The sequence below is a fragment of the Falco biarmicus genome, chromosome 2 (assembly GCF_023638135.1).
Source record: "Falco biarmicus isolate bFalBia1 chromosome 2, bFalBia1.pri, whole genome shotgun sequence".
NCBI classification, from domain to species: domain Eukaryota; kingdom Metazoa; phylum Chordata; class Aves; order Falconiformes; family Falconidae; genus Falco; species Falco biarmicus.
The window spans coordinates 57005673-57033127 of NC_079289.1; the positions used below are offsets into that span (position 1 = coordinate 57005673).

Consider the following 27455-nt stretch of genomic DNA (forward strand, 5'->3'; position numbering starts at 1 on the left):
CTGGGGGCAGCCCTGCTGCGGTGCCGGCCCAGGTGGGGCCAGGCTTGGCCATGGCTGAACCCCCACAGCCCATACCGCACCCCGTGGCAGAGAGCCCTCTGCCAGCGAGCGGGGCGACATCCAGAGCCTCTCAGGGTGCACATTGTGAACCTCACACATTCCCTGTGAGCACAGGGAATGCTAGCGGCCTTTTATCCCATCCCATCCCTGGGAGGGACCAGCGGGTGGGGTGCATTACTGGCCGCCGTACTGGGGCGCCACACAGGCCTGACCACATCACCTCACACGGCAGCAGACACGGGGTACGCAGGGGTGCTGGGCTCACCTGAAGCAGAGCTGGGCCAGGACGCACATAACGGTGTACAGGGCAGGCCAAGGTGTAGGATCCTGCACCTTTACACCTCCTGCCTACGTTACACCATAACGGCCACCTGCCACACGGACCCACCGGGGAAAGCCCGTGACGCGCATCGATCCCGCCCGCCTACCGCGTGCTGAGCGGTCTCTCCCGCGTGGCAGGAACCCACGATCACGGGCTCCCCCCGCCCCCACACACCCCTCAGCAAACCGCGGCCCGGCAGCCCCGACCTGGCCGCGGCACAGCCCCCCCAGCTCTCCCCCGCCCCGTCAGGCCACGCACCAGCTCCCCCCAGCAGGGTTCCGCCAGCTGGGGCTCACCAGCACCCCCCAGCGCGGCGCCCTCGGGGGGAAGGAAGGCGCGGCAGGGGCGGAGCGGCCGCACGACGTCACGGAGCGGCAGCGGGAACGGCGGTGCCCGGGGAAGGAGACGCCTTGCAATCTCCCGCGCTTTCCCTCCCCTCCCCTCCCCCACCGCGCTGTTCCAGCTCGGCGTCCCGGCGCGACCCCGCCCTTCCCACACCGCCCGACGTGCCTCTGACCAATCCCCCCGAGATTGCCAGGGCCGCTTGCCAATGAGAGTGCCATTCGGGGCGTTTCCCCGCCTCTACCTCCCACCTCCGGCCCGGCAGCGCACCAATGAGACGAGAGGAGACGAACCACCATTCAGGGACGGCCGTCCGGCCGCTCTCCGCTCCTCCCCTCGCCCCGAGTCGCCGGGACGTCATAGAGAAAGCAGGCCAATCGGGGGCGAGACCCCGTGCGTCGCGGCCAATGGGAGCGTTCTAGAGCGCGGCTGGCGCGGTCGGCCCTAGGGGGGAGCCGGGAGCGGAGCGCGGCTCCGGCTCGTGCTCCGCCCCCTCCGCTGGCGGCGAGGCCGGCTTTCCCCCTCCCCGCCTCCCTGTCCCCGCCCGGCCGGCCTCGCTCTCTTTCCCTTTCGCAGCAATGGCGGCGACGGCGGAGCAGGAGCAGCAGCAGTTCTACCTTCTCCTGGGCAACCTGCTCAGCCCAGACAATGCGGTCCGCAAGCAGGCCGAGGTAACGGGTCCGCCTCGCCCCGGCCCTGGGCGCCAGACCGGCCTGTCAGACCTCCCAGACCCTGCCGGAGGGGGGCTGCAGGGAGGCGGCGGCGCCGGCCGAGCTCCGCGTGTGAGCAGCGGCACCAGCTGCTGCCGGGGTGGCCCGGGCCTTCCCCCACGCCGCCGTCGGCGCCGGCCTCCGCGGGGGTGCCGGGCGGTTGCGGCCGATCGCCTCGGCGGGGCGCGGGGGCCGCTCTGGCCGTTGGCGGGGGCGCGGGCTCCGGCGGGTGAGGGCGTGGGGGGATCTCGGCCGCGCCAGCCCCCGCTCCGGCGGCCCTGCACGCCGGGCACCGCTCCCCCGCCCGGCCCCTTTGGAGCTCCCTGGGGGCCGTTGCTCCCCGTTGCCCATGGCGAGACGGGGCCTGGGCCGGCTCCTCCCGGGCTGGCCGGCGTGACGGAGCGCGGTCCGGGGAGGGGAGGCCGAGCCGGCGGCGGGGCCGGTGCTCGCTGGCTGGGGAGGGGGGGAGGGGGGGGCGCCCCCAAACGAGGTCAGGGCGGGTGCCTGCCCGCCGTGGGCGCGGAGCTCGCCGGGACGGGACTGAAGGGCTCCGCCGAGTCCCGGGGGCGGCCGCACTTGTAGCCGCATTGCCGCGCTCCCGGGGCGGCCCTCGCCGGGGTCGCTGGGGCGGGAGCGGCGCCGCGGCTGCCCCCCGGCCCGCCCGGGTCCTGTGCTGCTGCCCCACAATAGTTTAGTTTTTAACTCCGGAGTGGGCCGTGCGTTCAAGTGTTCCGTCAGCTAAGAAATATTTCACTAAAAGAAGCGTTTTCCAATATGCTGAGTTTCTCCGTTATCAGCAAAAACTTTTCAGATGTGTTATTTCAGCTACAATTCTTTGTGATGGTTAAGCCACGTTAATTCTTTCTCTCTGTCATGCTTAAGACTCCATTGTCAAGCCTGGTGGGGAATCTCTCCCATTGAATTAAATACTCGCGTCTAGGTTTAGCGTGAATTCCCACTGGATGGCTGCATCGGGTCTTTTATCGCTCTCATCACTTCAGCGGTCAGCAGAGTTCAGCGCATTGTTTGGCAAAGAATAAAAAGTATTATTGTTCCCGTTGCTGCGCTGAAAACACCCCAAATATAATTTGGGAACGGGAAGGAGGGGGAGACGGATGTTTTCAGAAAGCTAGCGCAGCTCACTATTGATTACTGCACACACTTTCTAGTGAAGTAGCAAGAATTATTCCCACATGCCTGAACATAGAACTGGAATGGAGGCTGTTCCCTGGGAGCTGAATTTCTTTCACTTTTCAACTGCCTGCATGTAACATAACATTTCTCACACCTTCTTGAATTTTATTAAAACCGTAACAAAGCAAATCTATTGGACGGCTGTCTCATAATGCCTGTGAAATAAAGCATAGATTAGCAAACTTTTCAAAGTCTATCAGTTTTGTATACAAATAAAAGCAAGTAGTATAACTTTGACATATTTAACTGCATTTAATCTGGCATTGGTTTCTGCATGTTTCCAAGAATATGCAAGTATTTTTATGGATTAGGATCATTCAGAGCGGACGGGTCCTCAGGAGGTCTGTAGTGCAATCTCCTGCTCAAAGCAGTGTCAGCTATCAGGTCAGACCAGGTCACTCGGGGGCTTTGTCCTGTTGAGTCTTGAAAACCTCCAATAATGGAGGCTATACAAGCTCTGAGCAACCCGTTCCTGCTTGGCTGTCCTCATTAAAGCAAAAAGTCTGAACTTCCTTTTTTTTAATTTATGCCTATTGTCTCTCATTCTTCCACCATGCACAGATGTGAAGCACCCAGCTCAGTTGTCTTCATGGTGGGTTAATGAACTTGTACCTGGAAACACAAATCTGTGTCTCTACAGTGTAGCTAGATTGAATACAAAGTTGTCCATTTCTTGAAGTAATATTTATTTGGCTGAAACTATTGCATAGCATTTAGAATATCAGCTTGCTAAAATCATACAAGACTCAAACGATACTAAACATCTGCACAGTCCAATCAGCTTTTTAAAGTGTACTTGCTGTTGGAAGGCAATATTGAATACTACAGGGATTCACATAATTGCAGGTGAATTGCATATGAGGTTTTCATTTGTGTCCAATGAAAACCAGTGAGAATGAGAAATGGATAGACAGGGAACCAAAGGAGAACAGACTTGGGTTATTTCTTACATGTCTGGTCTTCAAAATCAGGGTGACTGGTGGTGTTACATTGAAGACTAGACTAGAGTATGTGGATAGAGTCATACCCTGTTTGGATGGGGGTGTAGTGAAAGCTATAAAAAAAAAAAGGGAGAGAAGGAAAGTCTAATCGCCTAAACCCTGTTTTTATTTGTTTATGTATATAGATCTATGTATGTGCTAGCACACTAATAACTTATTCCAACCAGTTTGCTGAAGCCTGGTTCGTTCATTTATCTCTCATTAAAAATTACTGAGATGCTGTCTGTTGGCTGGAAAAGCCTGTCTTTTATTTGTGTATCTGTCTTCTGATAGAGAAAATTGTATTTACTTCATCTTGGTGATTTTATGCTCTTCTTTAAATTATATTTCTCAGGTTTGGAAAAACACGAGTACTAAGTGTAGATAATAGATATTTGCATGTATTCTGAAAGTTGGTTCTGCTATGTGAGAAATTTGTACCTCTGGATAAAGTAGCTGGGGAACTAACCATGAGCTAAAAGTGAAGGTGTAGCAGGATCCAGGTACATAGTTAGGGCATGGCCAAGGCTGGTAAGATAGGTGGAGCCAGCAAAGTAGTCCTCCACCAGCACAGAAGGAAGGTTTTGGCCATAGGTTCCTTTTTGCCAGCCTTACCCTGGTGCTCCTTGGTATCCTCTGAATCCAGTTTACTGAATCGGCAGAATTATGCTAGTGAACAGCTGGATAGGTTGCTGCCCTTTCTAGTGAATTTAAACAACTCAAAGTAGAATTTTATTATGATCAGAATTGGCATGAGGGAAGCCAGCTTTTAGAGTGCTTCAGCTGTCCATGAAAGCATAAGTTCAGGTCTGTGCTGGGCCTGTGTTTAGGGAACCTTCTTGTTTCTGTATTTGTAGGTAATAGTGCAATATAAATACATACATTCTTGCAAACGGTTAATCTGAGAAGACTTTTCTATTCTGACCCTAAACCTCATTTAATTTTGCACTCCACGAAATAATTAGATTAAACGCAGGGATTTGGGGGGGTTTCAGTGTCTTACTGATTGTGAGCGTGTACTAGCAACTAGAGAGAATATGAAGTATGAATTGACTTGAATGAGGCCTAGTAGGAAAAAGGTACAGAAAGTGGAGGAAGATGATGTCTGATAATAAATGTGTGATGGGGAGACTATTGAAAATAGCAGCTATACTGTCAAGTTGTGTAAATTTGCTAGAGAATTAGGAAGAACGGCTGCAGTGGTAAGAATAGGAAGTAGGCAGGCAGAGAACTGATTGAAATGAACCTGGTCTTTGTGTGGTAGGCTTGTTCCTTGAGTTCAGAATGGGATAGTGGGTATTTGGAAAGGGTGGAGTAATTTATCTTCAAGTTTGTGTCTGCAAAAAATAGCTCTTTCCAAGCTGGTAAGTATAGAACTATTTCTGAATGTTCTAAGTGGTTGCTCGTCAGCATGTAATTCCCCTGCTCTTACTTGCGTAGGTTTTGTATATTAGAGACAAGCATTTATAGTTTTAAAATTATCACATATACCATTTTTTGGACAGCAAAAGTTACTTTGCTGTGTGCTCACTCTAGCTTCTAAATAACAATCTAATAAAGAGCCGTAGTGAATGAACTATATGCCAGAAGTGGGCAAGACAATGTAACTGAACTTCTCATTAAACTTCCCATTTTATTAAGAGGGTTTCTCTAAGAGGGAGACGAAATAGTCTCTTTGTCTGAAACTCAGCCAGGAGTTTAGAAATTAAAAGTTCTTATTCAAAATGTGTAGTTGAGATGTTTGACTGCCACACAGCATTGTAAAGGCCATAAAAAGGTTCAAAAAGAACTGAACAAAATTTTTGACTGTACGTTTGTCAGTGGTTATTAACCTGTTGGTCATAGTTCAGTCTCAGGCTTCCAAAGTCCTTAATCCTTTGATGTGATAGAAGCTGCGATGGATTACCAGGAGGATATACGTTCCATATATGTTTTATTTCCAGGAGGATACTTGTTCCGTTTATGTTGTATTTCATAACTTATCTCGTAAGTGGCCAGTAATGCTTATGTAGATCATTCCAATATGGCAAGTCTTACTGGATAACTAAGATTTTATTCATTATTTTAAAATAGGTCAGAAAATTTTATTTTGATAGGTTTAATTTTTTGCTATGTTATTTTCTATTAACTGGATGGATACTGAAATTGTTTAAAAAGAAAGTTGATTCATATTAATGCTTAACACATGCTTTATATCAATTGTTTACAATAAACTGTTTCCCTTTTTATGCAGGAGACATATGAAAATATTCCAGGTCAATCCAAGATCACGTTCCTCCTACAAGCAATCAGGAATACTGCTGCTGCTGAGGAGGTATGTCTCAGTAACCTTTGAATTCTGCAGATTTTCAAGGGAGCTTGGAGAAGCGGGTAAGAAATCAGTGCTGGTCATTTTGGGATAAATGAACAAGGCCAGGCATTAACTGAATCATCTTAATTTAGTGCACATTTGTAGAGGGACCACTCATTTAGTTTGTTGCATGTCAAGTTAGCTAGCTGAGACCTTTTGATGTAGGATACTTAGTTTTAAAAGTAGTCTTTCGTAAGTGACTGCTTAGATCTCCATTGTTTTCTGGCTGGGTGTATTGTTTTATGAACAGATTCTTTCCTTAAAATGTGTAACTAATATACGACTGTTACTGTGATGTTCCTTCAAGTTACAGTTGAAAAATGCTTTCCATTTTGGGGTCCTGTGCCTAAGTGTGTTAAACTTGTGTATCATCTGAAACTTCGTGTGCTTCTCAAATGGGAACTGGGGAGAGAAAAGGTAGCAGTTGTTTTGCATGTTTTATTCAGGTGGCTTTTGTATTTTATCCTATTTGGTGAGGATATGCTCATTAAGTCATCTAGCAGTGTTACGGAGTGAATGGAGAGCAGTCTAAGCACTATATAATTTTTTTACTGTGGGCCTACAGTAAGTGTGCCTTTTAGTTATTCCTTAATTTTGCAAAGGCTCACACACTTTAGCAATCAGGTATAGTACTTATTGGTGAGAATGTTAATTCACTTGGATATGCAGAGTGAAGAACAACCAGACTTTCAAAATATTACAAACTTCGCAGTCACTTAAAAGTAAAATCGTTTGACTTCCCCCTGCTCCTATCTAGCATTTTACTGAACAACGGAAGGGTGTACCATGTAGAGTTTCTGAACAATATTATAAGGAGAGCATAAGTGTGCTGTTTCTAGATTATTATCTCTTCTGGTAGATTGTATTCCAATTTAGAGGTAGATGCTGTTTGAAGTTTTTAGTGCTCGGTAAGTATTAGCTTACTAATATTGATGCCTATCTACTTACAAAGCAGTGTTCTTCTGACAGAACCTTTCAATATTATACTAGCAACTGGTTGCATAAGAGCTATGTAGCTTTCCCTCCTGCCTCTCTGAGTTGTTTCAAATGATAGAAGGCTGTAGAGTAGTCTCTCTTGTATTTAAATTTGCCATGAGAAATAAGTTCTACTGCTGCTGCTTCTTCACCAGAATAATATCATATATAATAATCGGATAATACTATGCCCTAGAAGTCATAGCTGTATTGCACATGCTTCTGTTTTGAATACATTTGATAAGTCTGAGTTGACAACTACAAAGTCATGCTTATGTAAGTAAATACTTGCTCCATGTATTTTAACTGATTTTATTCTCTTTATGTCAACTAAGGAAATAACCCAGTCTAAAACTTGTTCAGAGTCTTGCCAATGACTTGGCTTCCAACTTACTCAAATGCAAAGAAACTTTTCACCTGTAGAAGTTACTCTTACCGAAGACGTAAGAGGTTAATATTTGTAGAATAACTTGATATTTAACTCCACCAATGGATAAATCAGTGAAAGCTCATAACTTAAGTAGATATTAGGTGATGGACTCAAAACGTCCTGATAATAAAACCTGCAAACAACCTTTCTTCCCTATTGGATTTCCAAATACAAAGTATCCTAATTAAAGCCTAAGTGAAGTCATCCCCGTGCTTGATCTAAACATTGCATATAAACATACAGGGAAGCATTCTGTGCGTGTTCAGTATGGTGCTGGTATCAATAGATGAGCATATGTTTCATGTAGATCCAAACACTGGGCAGAATAGTGCATGTGTCACCAGTGAATAGGGCTTTAGGCCTGGTATATGTCCTCTGAGCACACTGAATGTACCGGCACCACTGAGCATGGGCTACTGGAAGAAGCTTTAGAACTGTAAAGGTCCCTCGCCCAGGCTATGGGAAAGCTGTGTTCAGATCCCTGTTCATCCTGAAGCCTCTTTATTGCTTTACCCCCATCCCAGGAAAACTAGGCTGAAGAAAATACTCCATCCTGGTTGCAGGAGCTTGGCAGGGGTGTTGTAGAGGTCACAAGATTTGTAGGACTATTTGGACAACAGCTGGGGGAATCCTGACTCTGTAAGCTAGTAGTTTTGCCATTTAAATGGAGAAACAGAGATTCAGATCCCAGGACCCCTTACATTTGATGTGGAAAAAATAATTAAGCTTGATCAGGAGTAACTCTTTTAAAAACTAACTGTAAAAAAGGTTTTCTTCTAACCAAATGCCTAAACTGTGAAAATAAGCACCTTTTCCCTCTGTTCTCATTTCATAGTTTCCTGATAGCAGAGTAACGCTGTTCACAAAAGTGAAGCGTTGGACTTAGCAGTTAGAACACTTCTGCCGCAGATGATATGCGAGTTTGTACACCTCAGGCTGAGGAAGGACTTGAACCCAGGTCTCCAACTTCCCAAATGTGTAGTCTCACTGTTACAAAGTTAGGACTGTACTTTTTCCTACGCAACTGCATTTTAAAGGCTTGAACAGAAAGGTGGTATATATTCACGGTTTATTTCATGGTTTTTACTCTTAGGATGTCTCTCACGTGTTAGAGGCTGTTCCTTTGCCGTTTCGATTTACCACCTAAATCTCAGAGAGGAACAGTTGTTCTGCATTTTCTCCTGCATTTTTATTCTTCCTGGTTAACTCCAGATTGGCAGTTTGCAGTTGTGTCCTAATTTACAGTTGACTAATTTCGAGCCCTGTGAAATACAGTAACACATGCTGTATAAAACTGTGTTTCTGCATTACTCAGAGCCGCCTTACAGGGCTCTGACCTTTCCTTCCCCTTCTCCATATTGCCACATGAAAAGATTGCATTTCTTAGTCTGAAAACCACTGCATGGGCAGCCTCCTCTTCAGCATTTGGAGGGGAAGGAAGGATGGACTTCTGATGCGCCACAATTCTGCCTTTGAGTTGTATGTGGATCTCAGGCACTGCGTGCTTTGAATCCCACATGGGGCTGGATCCCAGAATAAGGTTGTGCAAGTCCATCTTTGGACCATGTCCCAAATATCGATTGCTTCCATCCATGCATGTTTTCCTCCTTGAGGACTTAAAAGGAGCATTAAAGAAAATTAAAAATCACTGTGACTGTGCTACACAAGATGGTTGGTCATTTTCTTACAAAATGTGTAGGGGTTACCTGGACACTTTGAATGCTAGTGGAGAGCATGGTATCCCAGATTTCTGTTCATAACTTTTCTGCTGCCCTGCTGAGCAAGTTGGTTTTCTTCTTGTGCCTTGGTTCGATCATCCATAAAATCCTAGAACATCTTTAAAGCACTGTAAATGCTATTAATTAGAAGTGGTATGTTGAAATTTGAGTAGTATGACGACCTTTTATGTTAATACATTTGACATTCCAGTTGTATGTGAGCACCCCAGCAATTTAGGCATGCAGAAGAATCTAATGCTAGGAGAGAATTCTGCTTTTTTTATGCTTCATTAGTAGATGGAAGTTCTTTGGGGACGTATACTTTATGTTATTCCTGTTCTCAATAAAGTCTATAGCTGCTAAGTTACAGGATTTTAAAATGCTTGTTTGGGTGCTTGTCATGCTTAAATATAGAAGAGCCTTTGGTGTGTGTGAGAAATACATTCTTCCTTAACCCCAGAGCAGCCATGTTCATCAAAATTAAATTGACAATGGTAATTTTTATATATAGGTGGATACCTGCTGAGGAAAACATGCCATTTATTATTAGGAATCAGTTGCTTCTTTGTTACTTCTTCAAACATTTGAATTTGCTTTTGGGAATTTGAGATTTTTTTTCTAAGCTAGTAACAATAACCAGGAGCTAATTCATGTAGTGTTGATCTTGTGTCTTTCTGTATGCCTTGTTATTTGTGTTTTTGCTTTGCAATCAGGCTGTGTTTGGCAGTCTTCTAATATTTTAAATAAAATTCTTCAGAGGTGGAAATTCTTACCTTTGAGACTACAAGCGTTATGAAAACAAGCTCTATTCCCTATCTGGCCGTGTATTATTACTTCAGGAAAGGAATGAATTTAACGTGAGTTCAGTCATTATCGGATGTCGAAGAATATGTGCAGGAACATGATGCCCTGAGTAAGGGAGAGTGCGTGTCTTGTTTAGTCCCAGAAAACTTGCTCCCCAGTCAAGGCTTCTATGTAAGTTCACCATACTAATGAGGAGAAATTTAATCTTTCACAATATTGGTGCCTCTAGGGATGAGAAAAGGAAAGATACCATTGTATTGTGGTACCAGTAAAGTTTTTCAACACATTGTGGAATTCCCAGAGGCAGTGCAGAAAGAATCTTTCTCCTTCCTAACTCATGTGCCCCATGTGATGACCTATTGCTCGAGAACCTTGGCTTATGATGGGAACTGTGGCACTGGTGGGCACTGTGACCCTCTTTGTTCACCGGCTGTCATCCTTAGATCTACTGGGGAAGACCTACTAATCCTACATATGTGGTGCCTTTGGTCCATGCTGAAGCTGTTGAGGAGGAGATAAGGAATGATCTAGAGTAGGGTTCATTTCTAGTCCTTCCCTTCTGCTAGTGTAGAGACACAGTGTATGCACTACTCCTTAGCTGTATAGAAAAGAGCTGGGTAGATTGGAAAAGGGCACAGTGAGCCTGGGGACTGCAGGACATAACAATAGTATCTTGGGTAATGTGCTAGCAATACCTGATTTTTCCAGGGTACGTTAAAAGTTGAGACTTTGCAGCAGTTTGTGTTTCTCATCTATAGGTTATGCTCTAGCAATATGGTTAAGATCTTTTAGAAATTGGACTTTGTTAGTTCTGCTGTTCGTTGAACATTTTTGAATTCCAAAGGCTGTTATAAATTACAAGTACACATATAAAAACCAAGTACACATTAAATAAGAACACCTTAGGAAAAAAAATTGACTGTGTGTTGCATTAGATTATTTTTTTGTGAGAAATTAACGTCTAAGGTTTTGTTACACATCAGAAGTTTGAGGGTGTTTTTTAATTACTGTTTGTCCTTCTAGAAACACTGCTTAGTGAACATCCTAGTTATTAGATCATTCACAGTGCTTCAGGTGTCTTTTTGCCTTTACTGCATGTGTTGCTCTATTCATTTTGAATTACTCAGCCGTGTTTTTTGCTTCTAGTTCTTGTATAATTGTAATTAAATACAGGTACATAAATGGTATGCAAGCAGGAAGCATAGACAGTAGAAGTATGTCATATTGAGGTTCTTATGCTCAAATTCAGGTTTAAAGAAAAACATTTCATGATATGCCTGCAACAGGCTGAAAGCTTTGGGGCTTTTTTTATTGTTGTTGTTCAGAGTAGAGTTTTATTTGCCACTCGGGGTTCCTCAGTCTTTAGATCTTTAGTGTGAAGTTTGGTTGTTTGAGAAAGTGAAGGTTTGCAGGTTAGTCATCTGACAGAGTTGTCCCATTAAGTCACTTGTTAATCCAAAAAAACCTGTCTGGATTGTATTTATCTCAATGGGCCATTTAAAATAGGAAGAAGACATGCTTTAAACATCTTCCAGTAACGCAGCTAAGTCCTTAACTTGCCACAAAACATGTCTAAGGTTCAGCTCTAGAAAATAAATGAATACCTCTGTGGATTTCATGATTATTTCTTTGAGGAGCTGTAACTGTCAGAAACAGGGTTGTAAGCTGATGTTTCTTTACCATGTTTCTACTTCCTATCATAATTGTCGTCTGTTGCTTGAGAGGTATTGCATTCGCCAAACAAGTCTACACAGTGAAAACTGATCATTTGGAAGCATGATGTCAGTCATCTTTCCTCATAACAGCACGATTACCATATCAAAACTCTTTAACCTACATACTTTCTTATTCAATAGGCTAGACAGATGGCAGCTGTCCTTCTACGACGTCTTTTGTCTTCTGCTTTTGAAGAAGTTTATCCAGCTCTTCCACCTGGTGATCAAAACTCTATCAAAAGTGGATTGCTGTTGATTATTCAGTTGGAAACACAGTCCAGTATGAGGAAAAAAATCTGTGACATAGTTGCTGAATTGGCCAGGAACTTAATAGGTATTTTATATAAGCTGGTATTGTGGTAAGATGTTTATGTATTCATAGTAGTTTTGTTTCTTGTTCTCTAGTCTCATGTAGATGCTTGCAAATCATGTACTAAGTGATTTCATGGTTTAAAATAAAACCTAATATTTGTTTACATTATCCTTGATCAGATAAAAATAAGACTCTTTAACTTTGCTTTTGAAATTGCTTGGTTTAGGTGAGATTGTATTAAGATTTAGCAATCCAGTTTTGTTTAAATTCTCGTGAATATTGTGCCAAACATCTGCATCAATTTATTTTTTGAGTGCTGTTACGTGACAGTAAAAAGAGATCATCTTCTATTCCTGAGTGCCTTTTAGATTTAACATTTCAGCTGTATTTTACACTGCAACTTGGACACATCTTCAGATTTTTTTTTAAGTTGATTTTAGTAACAATGACTGGTTGCCCTGTGCAGTTGAGATCTAACCACTCTTAAGTTTGCTTATTCTAGAACTTTGTTTTGTTTGATCTAGATGAAGATGGCAACAACCAGTGGCCAGAAGTTCTGAAATTCTTATTTGACTCTGTTAGCTCTCAGAATGTGGGACTGCGTGAGGCTGCTCTACATATTTTCTGGTAAGCTTTCAGACTGCTACTTTTCTGCAGGTTAGCTAAGTCATGTCTGTAAAAATGTTAGAAAAAACCTGTCACAACTTTATAAATTAACAAGCAATCATATATATTTCATTTATTCTTTTGTATTGTGGTTTACTTAACTCTTAACATGTACAGTTACAATCTGTAGCTTAAACAATTGATAAGTTTAAAACAATAGTTAAGGTTAAACTGTGAGTTTTTATTGATGTTGTGGTCTTTTCTTATCCCTAGGAATTTTCCTGGGATTTTTGGGAATCAACAGCAACACTATTTAGAGGTCATTAAGAGAATGCTGGTTCAGTGTATGCAAGATCAAGAGCATCCATCAGTAAGACTTTTATGTTCTTTTTTTGATATGTCCTGAGCATAGATAGGATCTTAGTGTAATAGTCTCAGACTTATAAAGGTTAAACTATAGATTCCCACCAATAGATTGCGTTACCTGAAACTGATGTACATCTGGAGTTTTGACTATGCCTACTGCAAAACAGAAGTTTCAAACCTTTCATGGTCCTGAAGCTGACTAGCTGGCTCATATCTGCTCTGTTTAGGCCCAGACTCTTCTAGTAGTATGCCTGGAGAAGCCTAGTTGTAGCGGCCCAGAGCAGAGCCAGGGTCTTAGCCAGAAGCATGAGAGATCAGAAGGTCCTTGTTAAGCTCTCTTTCTGGCCCTTGTGTTTAACAGTATATATACATAGTATCTGTACACAGTATGTCTCAAAACTCTGAATATATGACAGCTCCTTAAACTGTGCCTGTTTTGCTGTAAGGGCATGTTAGAAAAGCTTGTTTTTCTGGAAGACTTCAGATTTACTGATTTGCAGAGAATTGTACTTTGAAAACATTTCTCTTGTTGTGGAAAATACTGGGCAAGGGTAGGAAACCCTGCTGTGGTATATGGGTTCAGTTTGCTGCTCCCCCATGGATTACTTTTTTTGACCTTTGAAAGTCAACAGAGTAACATTTTCTAAAGTACCACAAGTCATGCCTTTAAAGAAGCATGTTTTAAACGCTTAGATCACACTTTCTGAAAAAATGGGACTTTGACGCTTGCATACACATTTGAAATTGGGATGGAAGTTGAAAACAATAGTTTTTTCTTCTGTTAACGAAAAACAATCCAAAACAAACAAAAACAAAACTAGGAAATACTTACGACCTTGTAATATGATAAACTTCTTTGTATAACAGAGGACATAGTTGCTGAAGACCTTCATTATTGCATTACCTTAATTTGAAGTAAGATGTAAAATCCCATGGTAAAAGCTAATTGCCACGTCTGTTAGGAAAATGTAAAAGGGAAATGATAATACAAAATGTAGTCTCATAATAGGCTTAAAAGTTAAAAGAAAACAAAGGCATGTTTCCTTACCAGTTCTTCATGTTTATTTATCCAATCCTGCCTGTCTTCTAGATCAAGACTCTGTCTGCTAGAGCTGCAGCTGCGTTTGTGCTGGCTAATGAGCACAATCTTCCCCTTCTTAAACATTTTGCAGACTTGTTACCTGGAATCTTGCAGGTAAGAAACCACCCAAGTGACACTTAATGTGGCATTGCTGTCTGCATTGGCTGTATCCGAACGTAAATTATTGGTCTACAAATTTGTGTAGCATATGAAGTTTTGCCAAGACTTGGATTAACTCTTTATTTTAGTTAGCGCAACCATCAGTCACCAGCAAGATGCGGTGGAAACTGGGAAGGAATTTTGTTAATACATGCTAATTGGCAGGGATTTGAGGAAAATAGTTCAATGCTGTCAGCGCTGATTAATTTATACAGTGTTACCTAGATAAATAAACAAAAGTTCTTCATAAGGTATTTAACTCCAAGTCATACAGCTTTTAGATCAATCATGATATTGAAATATACTTTAAATATTGGCTACCCTGAGATTTCAAGTAATCAGTAATTTGGAAATTCATTGACCTATCATATCCTGTATCTCTTCAGTTTAGAGGAAGGTATCTTCAGTTTAGAGGAAGGTGTAGAATTATTCTGAATAAAGATTCTCAAAGAGCAGCAGTCTGGACAAATAGTCTTTATTTGATAATTTAGGAACTTCCAAACAAAATGCATTTTTAAGCTTCTTGCAGTTTCTGAGGCTGGATTAAATCTCTTTTAGGATGCATGAATTTGAGCAAAAGTTGGAATTCTAATATAAGGTTGTTTACGTTTGGGGGGAAGACTATTGTAAACTGAACCAGAGACAGAAATGGTTTGAGTTCTGAAGGACGACAGTTTCACAGTATATTTCCCTTTCTGTATCAAGAAAAAATGGAAATAACTAAGTGCCTGTGATAAGAGTGATAATGAACTGTAGGTGATTTTGAATTAGGCTAAATTTAGGTTAAAGACTGACAACTTGCTGCAGTCGGTAGAGCAGGTTTCTGTTGACAGTGTAAGCTATAAACCTTGTCTGTGTGTGCTTTGTGACAAGCTGAAGAAAAATAGTGCAGAGTTTACTGTCTTCTGCAACCAATGGAATTATGCTTGATCTTAAATGAAAACTGAGAGGAATGTATTAAAATCAACTGAACTTGAAAATGGGCTCCGCTGTGTACAAGATACGTATTTTGATACTGAGGTTACTATCTGGTAGTTAGTCCCTGTCTGTGACTTTGGCAGTTAACAGTTGTGTTGTTCAAACACTGTAACTGGCTGAGAGGACCTTTGCTGCTGAGTAGCGTACCAGTGGGAGTGCGGCAGGATTTGGGGTGGGCATGCCATTCGTCTTGATGTTTGGCAATTAAATAGTATGCTGTTTTTAGACTTAAGACTAATAGCCTGCTTTGTGTGATACAAGTTTCAATGCTGCTGTTTTAGGCTGTAAAAACACATGCACTGGGCTTGCATTTTCAAGTTTTATTTTGCAAACTTAGAGCACAGAACTATGCTATGAAATCTGTCTTTGTAAAGTACTTACTGCGAGAAGGACTAGATTTTCTGGCGGTGGTAACACAAGATGGATATGAAGATCTGAGTTTATAAATAGGAGATGGGATGTGTTAGAATAGTGGTGAGTGACCTTTGGAGACAGTTGGATGCTTTTTCTGTTGCTGTTGAAGTTCATTTTGTTGAAATATTGGCATGGTAAAAAAGCTAAAAATAAAACTGTCTTGGCAATTCAGTCCTTTCAGTACAATATCTATGATGGTTATGCTGGAATTTGAGCTTTCAGAACTAATAGTTGAAACTTTTATCCAAGAGATATATCTTGCAGTGGAGGTAAAAGCAGCTGGAACTTCAACTGACTGCTGTCATTGACGGTGTTCGAAAGAGACACAGAAGAGTGCCTCTGCCTTTTAGGGCTCACTGTGCGCTTTGAACTTCTTTCTTCAGAAAACTAGTCATCCTTATAAACCGTCAAATTTGCAATGGGTATAAAATACAGAGTTTTACAGAATTTTCCAGTAAATATTACATTATCCTTTGCCAGAATTGGAGGACGATCGATAACTGTTAGTCCAAGAGGCCTTAACCAAGACAGATTCCTTCCCAACCCTAAATATTTCTCATACTAGAAGATGCTTTTTCTGTGTTTAAAGTGTGGGCTGTTTGAGTGGCATTATCAAAAGTGTTGGATTCTTAAGTATTAAAAAACCCCAATTATTCACTTTAGAAAATTTTTCTGCATTAGGAAGACATCAGATACTTTGCTAATGAAAATTCCTTTCAAAACCCCAAAAGTGTGTTTAAAGGCTGTTTTTTATTTGGAGGTTTGGGTTTTTGTGTCCTACTTGTAGAGGAGTTTTAACACCATTGAATAACTGTGTGCTCTTTTGATACTAGAGTATCAACCTTATCAGTAAAAAGTAAGATTTAAGTTACTTTTCAGAATGTAGCTATTGCTTAGGAAAGATACTGGGAAAAACTTGATTTCTTTTTCCTGTGTTCTGTGACTGAAGGCTAAAAGGTCTGTTTTAATTTGGTGGCTCTCCAGAGTTGTCTGGAAAAAAATAAATTATTTAATCTTGAGTTTCCTGGTGTTTGTAAGTGTAAGCTATTCGAAGCTGTTCCCATGTAACGGGAAAAAAGGAGTTAGGCTCATTTTCCTTCTTTTGGGCAGTTACTTAGAGGAGTTTTTCTTCATTTACAATGGGTTTTGAAGTTGTACTTGTGAAAACAGTGGTTTTGCATGTTGGTGCCTCTGATGTATGACTGTAATTCTTTCTGAGTGTCTAGTGTGTTAGATTTAAATTAATAATGGTCAAAAATGATGATGCATATATATGTATAGATAAGATTGTGAGCCACAACTAACTTGTAGTTTTGGACCCTGCATATTATCTCTTTGTAGTTGTTATGGATTTATGCACGCTGGCCGCTGTAGTGGGGTGCGACCCTAGGATCCCACTGAAAATACGAAGTCTGAATTAAGGGTTTCAGTTAGTTTTTTATTAGTTCTCAGGTTACAGCTCGAGCTGGGTGACTCTGGAGAGGGACCCCTACCCTGGTTCATGCCTCTCAATTATACCTATACCACCCATCACCAGATACCCAAGTCCAATCACTTAATTCTGGTCAGTGGTCTCTTTGAGTTCTTACTGGTTTTCACTGTTGCTGGGCTGGCCTTGTTCTGAAGTTACTTCATTCTCACGGAATTGTCTCCTTGGTCATTCTTCATGCCACTTGTATTTGCCAGCTTCAGCTAGTTCTTTCTTAGCAGCATTAGTTTTAACAAAAAGTTTACTCTAAATCAGTTCTTGCAGCCTAAAGGCTTCAACTACTTTAGCTACTAATGCTAAGCCACTGAAGCTGAACGAGACTGTTCAGAGACCAGAACACGGTTAATCACATTGCTTCTGTAACAGCGCTCCCATTCATAGTATTTTTTTTTATTTAACTTATCTTCATCTTATATCTTCATAGGCTGTAAATGATTCCTGCTACCAAAATGACGACTCTGTTCTGAAATCCCTTGTAGAAATTGCAGATTCTGTTCCCAAGTATTTACGACCACATTTAGAACCTACATTGCAACTAAGTCTGAAGGTAAAGCTAGGATTTTTTTAAAAAAAATCACTCTTCCCACCTCAAAACTTCTTTTCTAACAGTTTGCTCTAATCTTCTGGATTGTAGCTGTGTGCAGATGCCAGTCTGAGTAACATGCAGCGTCAGTTGGCGCTTGAAGTAATCGTGACCTTGTCAGAAACTGCTGCTGCTATGCTGAGGAGGCATACAAACGTTGTTGCGCAAGCTAGTAAGTACTTTACTCATTTTCTTTGTTGAAACAGTTTGCCTCCCTTTACAGTGTTAAACTGACTTTGCAGGTGGTCAGTGACAAAACCATGTCAAACTCACAGTTTGCTGGTGCTGATAACTTTAAGTGCCACTGAAAAGAGTTTTCTTAGAGAAAAAAACCCTTCTTTTTATGACTCTGCATAAATTAATCTGTGCTTATGCAGCCACCAACAGTTTGAATAAAAATACAGTAGATTCTTGGTGTTCCCAAGGAAAAAGCTACTTTGATGCTTTTCTGCTGGCTTTGGGAATTTGTACTGAAAAAAAAAAATTGATGCGTTTAGTTCTGAAGTTCTGTGTTTGAAGTTTGACATGTAGGCCAGATACTCTGTGGTGCTGGCAACTGAAGACTGAAGGAATTCAGCATGCATATTGAGCTTCAGTGTTGAGTTAAAGCTGTGAATTCAAAATCAGATGCTTATATAAATACTTAGAGGTAGTCTAATTAGTCTATTTAACATGCAGATTGTACATTCTTTGGAAAGGCACTTTTAAAATCGTGCATTATTATTTGAGATACTAAAAATAACTGTCTTCTGGACATCCACAGCAGCAATACTGTACACACTGGTATTTCTCTGGCTTTTAAAACCTTTTTGTGAGTGGATCAGGGCAGTGACACAGCAGTGTAGCCTGCTGTTTGGAAGGATTCTTTTCCTTCCCTGTCACACTTGTATTTGCCTAGATCCTTACTTTTTTCTGAAACTTGCATAAAGGCAATCTGTTAAAAGGCAAATTTCTTGTGTGCATGGACTGGGGAAATTTGCATATATACATGTCACTAAAATAATTATAAAACTTCTGGATCTATTTGGCTTACATGTTGCAACTGTTGACTAGGAGTTGAAGTTTTGTTTACTTGTAGAATAGTTTTTTTAAGAACAAATCCTTTTAGAATTTATTTTTAAATTTGAAATTTTTTACAATGCTGCATTTTCACTGTATCCTATAGCTCGTTGGGACTATTAATGCTTGACACTTGCTGTCCCCAAATCATCACAAGCTTCTTTGCTGGTCAGGCAGCATAATGAGGTGCCTCATATCTCTTTAGAATGTATTACTTTTATATTGGGTTGCTGGTTGCTGTTCAGGAATGAAATATTTGTATTAAGATACTGTATTAAGATAAGGCACCATATGAGGATGAAATACCTTTGGTTTGCAGCCCATTGTAAAATTGCTGTTAATATTAATGAATCACTAAGATGAAAGACATTTATTCTGCAGAGCTAGGAAAGGGGTTATGTTCAGAGAATGATAAAAAAGTAGCCAAAAGGGATTGCTTTTGTCTTGGTTTTGTGCCTTAGTTTGTAAGGCTTTCTGTTTTCATTCCACTAAAAAGTTGCTACATCGCTTGATCCTCACAACTAGAACTGGGTCTTAGGCAAAACTGTCATCTTATGCTGGTTTTACTGAACATGATGCTGATTTAGAAGTAAGTCTGTGTCCTGTGTACCAGTACCTACTCAGAAATTCCATCTGGATTCAGACTTCTCTCCCTGAGCTCAGTGTTCAAGACAGTAGAGTGTTTTATTGCTTTCCCCCTAGAAATAAGAGCTGCAGCCTATCTTTGGCTGTGGTTTTGCTCAGTTGCCAGAAAATGGAGAGTCCTGGCATGCCTCTGAAAAGAAGCAGGCTTAGCGGGCTCATTCTTCACTTGTTTGTAAATACTCTATATATTGGCAATAATTGAATTTTGAGGGCTTTCTGGGACAATGTTGAAACTTTAATGCACAGCTCTGTATTTAAAAAATAAATCTTTGTGAAACTATATTTACTGGCAACCACATTCATATTAAATGTCAATAAGAAACAACATGTTCACAGGCTTTTGCAGGTTCTAGATATGATGTTGGCCAGACAGCTTTACATGGCAGTTTATTCTCAGCTTTATTTGTTAGTAGCAATGAACGCTATGCCATCAGTTTTTGGAACCACATAGCATTTGTGACAGATGATGGTTGACTTCCATATTTCAGAGCTGCGATGATACATTATTTTCACCTGTGTGCTTATGAGTATCTGTGTCTGAAGAGCTTCTGGGCTGTAATTGTATTTTTTTTGAGGAAATTCTTTTCAGTGACTAGTGAGTATACGGAATTCTGACATGTGGACATCATGCTAGAGAGTTCATAGCGTGGATTAAGTTATCTTGATATGTATATAAAAGCACTGTGAAGGTTTTTGCAACCATGGTATAATCTCTGGCTGAAGATACGTGGCTACATCAAGCAAATCAATCCATAATTTGGTCTTTTCTTGATACTTGACCCACAGTGTTGTCAGTGAGCAACATTTTCTTCTATCATCAGCTCACCAGAAGTTTCTCATCTGTCCAGACGTATGGTGAGATCAGTTTGCGTAGGGTTGTGCTTCTGTCATAGGTACTGTAAAGGACAGTTAACTATGATGCCTGTCTTCACCATATGTGGTGGACTGTCCTAAGAAGGGTCTTAAAGGTTGCGTATTTGACTGAGAACTTTTGTCTTGAGGGCAAAGTGAAGCTTTTTTGCATACATGATGTTGAATTCAAACAACTGCTCTGAGTGGTTGGTGTAACACAAACAATACTTAAGAGCTCCTTATTTTGCTCTGAAAGTGCAAGGTATACTTTTCACCCCTTGGGCTTCTGAAGTGCACAGGAACAGGCAGACTTAGAATAGACAAATTGCTGCACTCCTTCCTCCTGTGAGAACAACTCAGAAGAGTAGGTGATGTTTATTGCATAACAGTCGAATGTTATGATAAAGATTGTGTAATAGTCTTTAAAGACTTATACTGAGAAAAACAGACAGAATCGATCTACAGATGTAGAAGTAGGAAACATGCAAGATGTTTTAATGATACAAAACAAAAATTTACATTAAGTGGGGAAAATCCTCAAGTTCTGAACCATTATCTTATTGTAAAAGTAAAGCTTTATGCTAAGTGACCACTGTACAGGTAGTTAACAAAATTTATCACGTTAGTAAAACTAAGGGTTGAATAGTAGTCTTCCATAATGAATAGTCTTTTTCATCAGTAAATGTTCAAAGGATGATGTCAGTTTCAGCAAAAAGAATTAAGTACGTCTGACTTCTTAAGGCGTATAATACTATTTTGAACTCTTTCAAGGAACTTAGACTTTTTTAGGGAATTTACTTTCCATAATTTTTATGATTTAACAAGAAATTTGCTTTATGCTGTTAGTTTTGGTAAGAAATACTCAACTGTGTTTTCAGTCTCAATTTGAATGTTCTGAAAATACTTTTCTGAGAACTTACTCTGAATTATTGGCTGATGCAGTTCGACAGACTTGACTATCTGATACTGGAAGAAGTTATGTTTCTTCAATGATTTTTTTAAAGGAAAGAACTTGAAATTTATGCTTGTTATTTAAGAATCTATTTTAAGAAAGCAACCTGAGTTGAAATTTTTTTTTTTCAGTTCCTCAGATGTTAGCAATGATGGTTGACTTGGAAGAAGATGAAGATTGGGCAAATGCAGATGAGCTTGAAGATGATGATTTTGACAGGTAATTATAAAACTAGTTGTTTCAATATATTATCGGGACTGTGTGGCTAAAGGCAGATTTTAAGTGCAGGATGCAAATGACTGCAGTGCATTACTTTTTCTTTGCTCAGGTAAGTCTTCTAGTTTTGTTCCCTTGGTCATGAGCAGTATGTATGAGTGTTCTCAGACAGTTTATATGTAGGTTATTTAGGAACTGATTAGCAAGTAGGTAAATTCTTTCCATATTTGTGTATTGCTGTAGCTTACTTCTACAAGATGCATGTCTGCTGTTTTGCACTGTAAACTTTGCAAACTTCTGTTTCATCTGTCATTCATGTTACTCAGTTCAAAGTCAGTGCTTCCTAACACCTTAAATTGAGGGCTTACCCTGATATTAGCTAGAACCAAAGCTGAAGGATACTGACCTGTTTAATCATCTGCAACCAATCTCTTCCTATTTTCCTGTACCCTTGAAAAGGTGGTGTTAAAGAAAAAAACTGCCTACCTTAGAAGGGACATCAGAATACATAATGGAATTTCTTGCTGGATTTCATCTGGCTCAAAAATACTACGATTTTGCTATTATTTTAAATCCTTTGGTATGGCTAACACTATCTTGTTGTGTCTTAGGTGAGAAAGATCTACTAAAGATGTCCAGTCTTTCTAAATTGCTTATTCCTGCATGCTTTGTAGCTTGCTCCAACTTTTCACTAGAATAACAGTGGTTTGTCTACAGCATCCTGTTACATCTGCTCTTGTCCAAATACAGCTAGAATGAAGCAGAAGGTGGCAGATAACTATTGCCACACTTCTGTAAAGACATGGATGTCTAGACATCTTTTTGCCACATCTGGCATCACCTTTGAGACTCAGGTGTAATTAGAGTTTTGAAACAATTTGTCACAGAATACTTTGAGATCTTCATAGGAAGATAAGCAATGTTGATTTACCACTGAAATTTATAGCAACTTCTACTAGGTATCAGACATGTAAAGACACTTGCAAAACTGATGCACAGGAATTTATGGAAGAACCTGTTTAATCTCTGCGTGATTTGGAATACTTCTTGTTCCCCTTGATTATGGAATTGAAAGTAAGCTGTCCTTTCTTCCCCCTCTCACATGGTAGACCAGATCCTTTTAACCTGTTCTGTTTCCTCAGCTTTGAAATTTTGCCATACAGTTAGAACTGTCAGGCACCACTGCCTTCAGGTTTGTCAAGTATTTGGATCTCTTCATTCAGACAAATTTCAAGGGGAAGTAGTCTATTAAGTTCAGATCCTCATAAAGCCTTTCAGGGTGTGGAATTTTATTCAGATGGGCTGCTTTAGGCAGTTTAGTAAGTACTCTGAATCATCCACTTGAGGCATGCCAGTATCTCTTTATTGTCAGCAGAGTAACTTTGTTCTTCTAAATGCATTAGCTGTGTATGAATTTTTGAGTGAAAAAGGTCTTTTTTTTATTACAAGTTGAAGTAGAGCGAGCAAAGATCAGAAAACAAGTTATGCTCAGCAACTTAGCCCAAAGGAGAAACATAGCTCCTTTGGCCCTCAAAGTAAGAAGAAAGCTTGAGGCTTAGACATTGGATATCAGCTAGTCTCTTCGTGACTCTGTGTGTGGTGTTAGTTTTTTTTATTTTGGCAGGTTTACTCATATTACTCTGTTGCCCACCACTGAAGTTCACCTTTGTGGAGAGTTGCTGATTAGCTGATGTGCATGCTAACCTCTTCTGGTGCTTGAGTCTTTGTAGCTTTGTAAGAAGACTAGAATTTCTCTGCAATCTAAGAAACAGGCTAATCATCATCAGGCTGTTGCCACGTTAGGGTGTGTTTGGATCTGACTAAGGGGGATGTGAGTCAGCCTACACAAAAGCAGCAGGGAATATTTTAGCATTTCCAGTTTTTTGTTGCTCTAATTTCAGAGAACAGTGAAATTCAAAAGGAGGAAAAGGTTAATCCAACTTCCTCTTTTCCTGGCAAAAGCCTTGCAAACATTGCAGAAGTGTGTGGTCATTTTTCTAAGATAAACTATCTTTATTTCCTCAAGCTGAATGTATGAATTAATGGTGGGAGGAAAGAACTCAAAGAATGTAATTTCAGATGAAAGTTGCCATTAACTTTAGTAGGTTTGCTGCAATCTAAGCCTGTGTGCCCATGCTCTGTTGTCCTGCTGGTGATGTGTCTTTATTTGAACCTGACTAATCTAAAGAACAAATACTATATTGTCAATATCTTTGTAGAGATGCCTTTGTTCATGGCATGTGAGTTTCTAGACTGTTTATGGTTTGTAATGAGACTTGGGGACATAACTGACTGACACTTGAAAGTTCAAGAGGGAGATTTGTCCCTTTCTGAACCATTACTCAGCTCTTCCATCAGCATGGGTGTCTAGGATGGACTGTAATAACCTTGAGTTATTTCAGTGCTAGTAGTTATCTCTGTCCTGGAAACTTCCTTGCTCTTTTCTGTAGGGAATAATTCTATCGGGTGGAACAGGTCACTTTACACAGACAATGTTTGGCTATTGTCAGTTCTGGAACTGGCTGAGAGTCGCAAATTCCTCACCTGGGCTGAATGTTTTCTGCCTGAGTCATTGGCAGAGAACACGCTACTAGAGTACTGCTACTGCAGCTGTTCAAGAAAGGTCTCTTATGTGCCAGAGCTTGAACTCTGCTGGTTCACCAGATTCATAGCAAGTCTGAACTGGTTTGTGTTCTCATGACAAAAAGATGATGGCCAGTGTTATTGCTTATTTCATTGCAAATTTAATTTCAGCTTTCTAGATATGCGTAGTTATTGCAAAATTCAGTCTATACCTTCAGTGCTAGTAAGGCCCAAGTTTCTTTTGTACTAGACTTAATCAATGGGCTACAGATAGTAAATGTTGAGGTGGGGGTAAATAACTGCGTTGTGACTGTTGCTTGTGCTTTTAGGTTTGGGTATGCTTTATGTACTTATGGAGGCTCATGTATTCAGAGGGCAAAAGTTTGAAGACTAGAACTGCAGGAAAGGGCCCTTCTGTGCCCTGTTGGACTCTTCGTTTTATTGTAGATATCAGACCACTGATACTTCTGTAATTGATATTTAGCAATGCAGTTGCTGGTGAGAGTGCACTGGACAGGATGGCATGTGGCCTTGGAGGAAAACTTGTTTTACCTATGATTAAAGAACATATTATGCAAATGCTTCAGAATCGTAAGTAATGGTGGTTTGGTTTTTTTTTACAATTCTGTCTTTTCCATGAACTTTGATGCCTCCTAAATCTTCATGTTTAGCTACTTGATATATTTGTATACACTTCCATGTTTGATTTCAGTGGCAAAAACTGTAAATGCTGTGAACTTGGAAGTTTGTGTCTTTCTTAGACAGTGATGTATTAAACTTGTGTACAGTGCATTACAACATTTTTCTGGAACATGGACAGCTGAACAGACATGTCAAAACCAAAACAGTACTTTTTTTTTTAAACTCACAGTCTAAATTACATATAAATAAGGGGAGACTTTTTTTTTTTTACTTTAGAATATTCTCTGTAACTCAGTATACAGTGCCTCACAGTACCTTAAGTGTGCCTAAACTGCCACCTGTTGTTCTGTAGCTCAATTTTTTTTCTTCTTCAGAAGTGCTGCATTTAAATTAAATTTTAATATATTACAGTTTAGAGTAAAATTTGTTCTTTATTCCCCCTGTAATTTGGTGGACCAAAATATACAAGTGTATGGCAGGCTGGCTGTCTTTTGGTATGCTGGTTTTAATAGTTGTTTCATGAGGTGGTTCCATATATTCTTATCAGTTGCTTTGTATGCTGCTTTTCCTCTTAAAATACCTGTAGTGCTTGCTCAGGCAATCATTTTAAAAAATATTGTGTGTTGTGTGTACTTTCACTTGACCTGTGCTTTGAGCTCTTGAAGTAGAAGAAAATGCAAAAGTTCTGGGTACTTTTCCTGCTTTGTGATTTAAAACCCAGTCCAAAAAAGGCTGTTCCAGTATTGGATATGGAACATAGGACCACCTGCAAAGTCTGGACACTTACAGAGTCTATTTGGAATGGTGTTTTTTTGTAAAGTAAGTTTTATTAAGGAAGCAGATTAACTTGACTCTTCCAGTGTTAAAAGCTCCAAGGCTAGCTAATGCCTAGTTTTGTAGTACCCACAGAAAGGTGTGAAGGCTGATGGCTGAAGACCTGACTCCTGAGAAGGGGAGAAGTCGTGCAGTTGATGCCTGATGCTTTCTTTCTGCTGGGTCAGAGCTTTCCATAACTGTTAGTACTCTTTGGGAAAGGGAAATGCAATAGAAAATGTTTGGTTCAGAGGCTCTCACTGGTCGGAAATTAGGAGGAAGGATGAAGACATTTAGATTAAAACATCATCAGTTCTCTCAGAAATCAAGCTTTCCATTCTCCCAGCCTTTCTGCTTTTCTCACAAATATTTACTGAAATAATAATTTAAAACTACTGGGTTTTGATTAGGTATCAGATGGTCCAAACATGATTGTGTTTCATTTTGTAGAATCATTAATTTCAAGTCTGGAATGCGTGCTAATAGTAGTACAATGAGAGTAATAAGAGGTGCAGGCTTAACTAGGAACGTGCAATGAACTTAAACAGTGCAAAATAAACTGCTTCTTCACTGTACCTTCTGTGAAGATAATATTTCATCTCATCCTGATCAGACAGAAGCTTGAGTGTCAGGATTCCAGTGCTCTGAACTTCAGTGTTCTTCATTCCAAGAACGTAATGCATTACCTACCAATAATGAAATGTTGCATTATTTTGGGAAAGAAGTTCTGTTACATGCCTTTCCCACAGGTTGCTTGATAAACCTGTTTGTTCTTCTGGGTTTCTTTTCTGTAATCCCCATGGTTTCTAGCACAGAGAAAGATTTTGGAAAAAAAAATAATTAAAAATTAAAAGAAATTGGAGTTTCTTATATGTTTCCCTTGCCTACAGAAAAAGGAGAAGAGCATGAAAGATCCATTTCAAGAATACCCACTAGCCTGAGAATGGGCTAATAAGACTTGGCGAGGAAAGCCTTACATCCCTAAATGGAATGTTACTGTTCTTAAACAGTCTTGGGGAGACTGCTGAAAAGTTCAGTACTGCTTATGGAGTTGTTTTAAATTTAGATATTGTTTGATTCACTAGATGTTTTTCTGCCCCTGACCTAAAGGTATAGGCTGTTTTGGTACCATTAAAAAAAAAAAAAAGGAAAGGGGGAACAGGGAAAAAGAAATACTGTCCTGATGTTTCCCTGGTTAGCTCATTTATTAAAATGCAGTTCCCAGATATTAGTACTATGTACGTAGTTGTATCAGCAGTGAAGAATTCTTTTTTCTAGGTCTGGATTTGGCGTGGATTGGATACTTAAATTTTTGTGCATCTCTGGAAGTTCGTATAAGGAAAAGTAGAAAGTATTTAACAAATCAAGTAGATGCATAAATTTCCTTTCCCTCTCCTATTTGTCACTCTTCCTTCTCCTGCCCCCACCCCCAAAAGGTGATTTCTCTTTGCAGTGCTTTTTAGCTTCCAAAATGAATTACATATTATTTTCATTTTTACTCTTCTGTAGCTGACTGGAAATACAGGCATGCTGGCTTGATGGCACTCTCAGCCATTGGAGAAGGTTGCCACCAACAGATGGAGGGAATTTTAAATGAGATAGTTAATTTTGTTTTGCTATTCCTTCAGGATCCTGTGAGTATAATTCTGTTAGTTATTTCAAAATTATTTTCATTTCTGCTGCCATGACTTGTTAACTATTTGAGGGAAATAACTTTTTCAGCATCCAAGAGTGAGATACGCTGCTTGTAATGCTATCGGACAAATGGCAACTGACTTTGCACCGGGTTTTCAAAAGAAATTTCATGAGAAGGCAAGTAGTAGAATAGTAAAAAAAAAATTAATTATAAAACTATGTCACCTTCAGAAAATTTTTCTTTGAAAATAAACATTTCTTTTTTCAGGTGATAGCAGCTCTTCTGCAAACCATGGAGGATCAAGGCAACCAGCGTGTTCAAGCCCATGCAGCTGCAGCACTCATAAACTTCACTGAAGATTGTCCCAAGTCACTGCTTATTCCATATTTGGATAATCTAGTGAAGCATCTTCATTCCACTATGGTGATAAAATTACAAGAGGTATAATATACTGAACAAACTGTTTCA

General features: G+C 40.5%; 1 protein-coding gene across 1 annotated transcript in view; it reads left to right on the top strand.

Moving 5' to 3' along the window:
* Positions 1-1238: 1238 nt before the first annotated feature.
* The window catches only part of IPO5 (importin 5), a 44940-nt gene continuing 18723 nt past the window's right edge, over positions 1239-27455 (top strand). The window contains exons 1-13 of the mRNA XM_056327965.1: positions 1239-1395; positions 5842-5922; positions 11742-11934; positions 12438-12540; positions 12793-12889; positions 13976-14080; positions 17431-17553; positions 17641-17761; positions 21229-21316; positions 24381-24487; positions 26861-26985; positions 27074-27163; positions 27255-27428. Of these exons, the coding sequence (XP_056183940.1) occupies positions 1303-1395; positions 5842-5922; positions 11742-11934; positions 12438-12540; positions 12793-12889; positions 13976-14080; positions 17431-17553; positions 17641-17761; positions 21229-21316; positions 24381-24487; positions 26861-26985; positions 27074-27163; positions 27255-27428 (1500 nt within the window). The 5' untranslated portion in view covers positions 1239-1302. The remainder of the gene's footprint in view (positions 1396-5841; positions 5923-11741; positions 11935-12437; positions 12541-12792; positions 12890-13975; positions 14081-17430; positions 17554-17640; positions 17762-21228; positions 21317-24380; positions 24488-26860; positions 26986-27073; positions 27164-27254; positions 27429-27455) is intronic.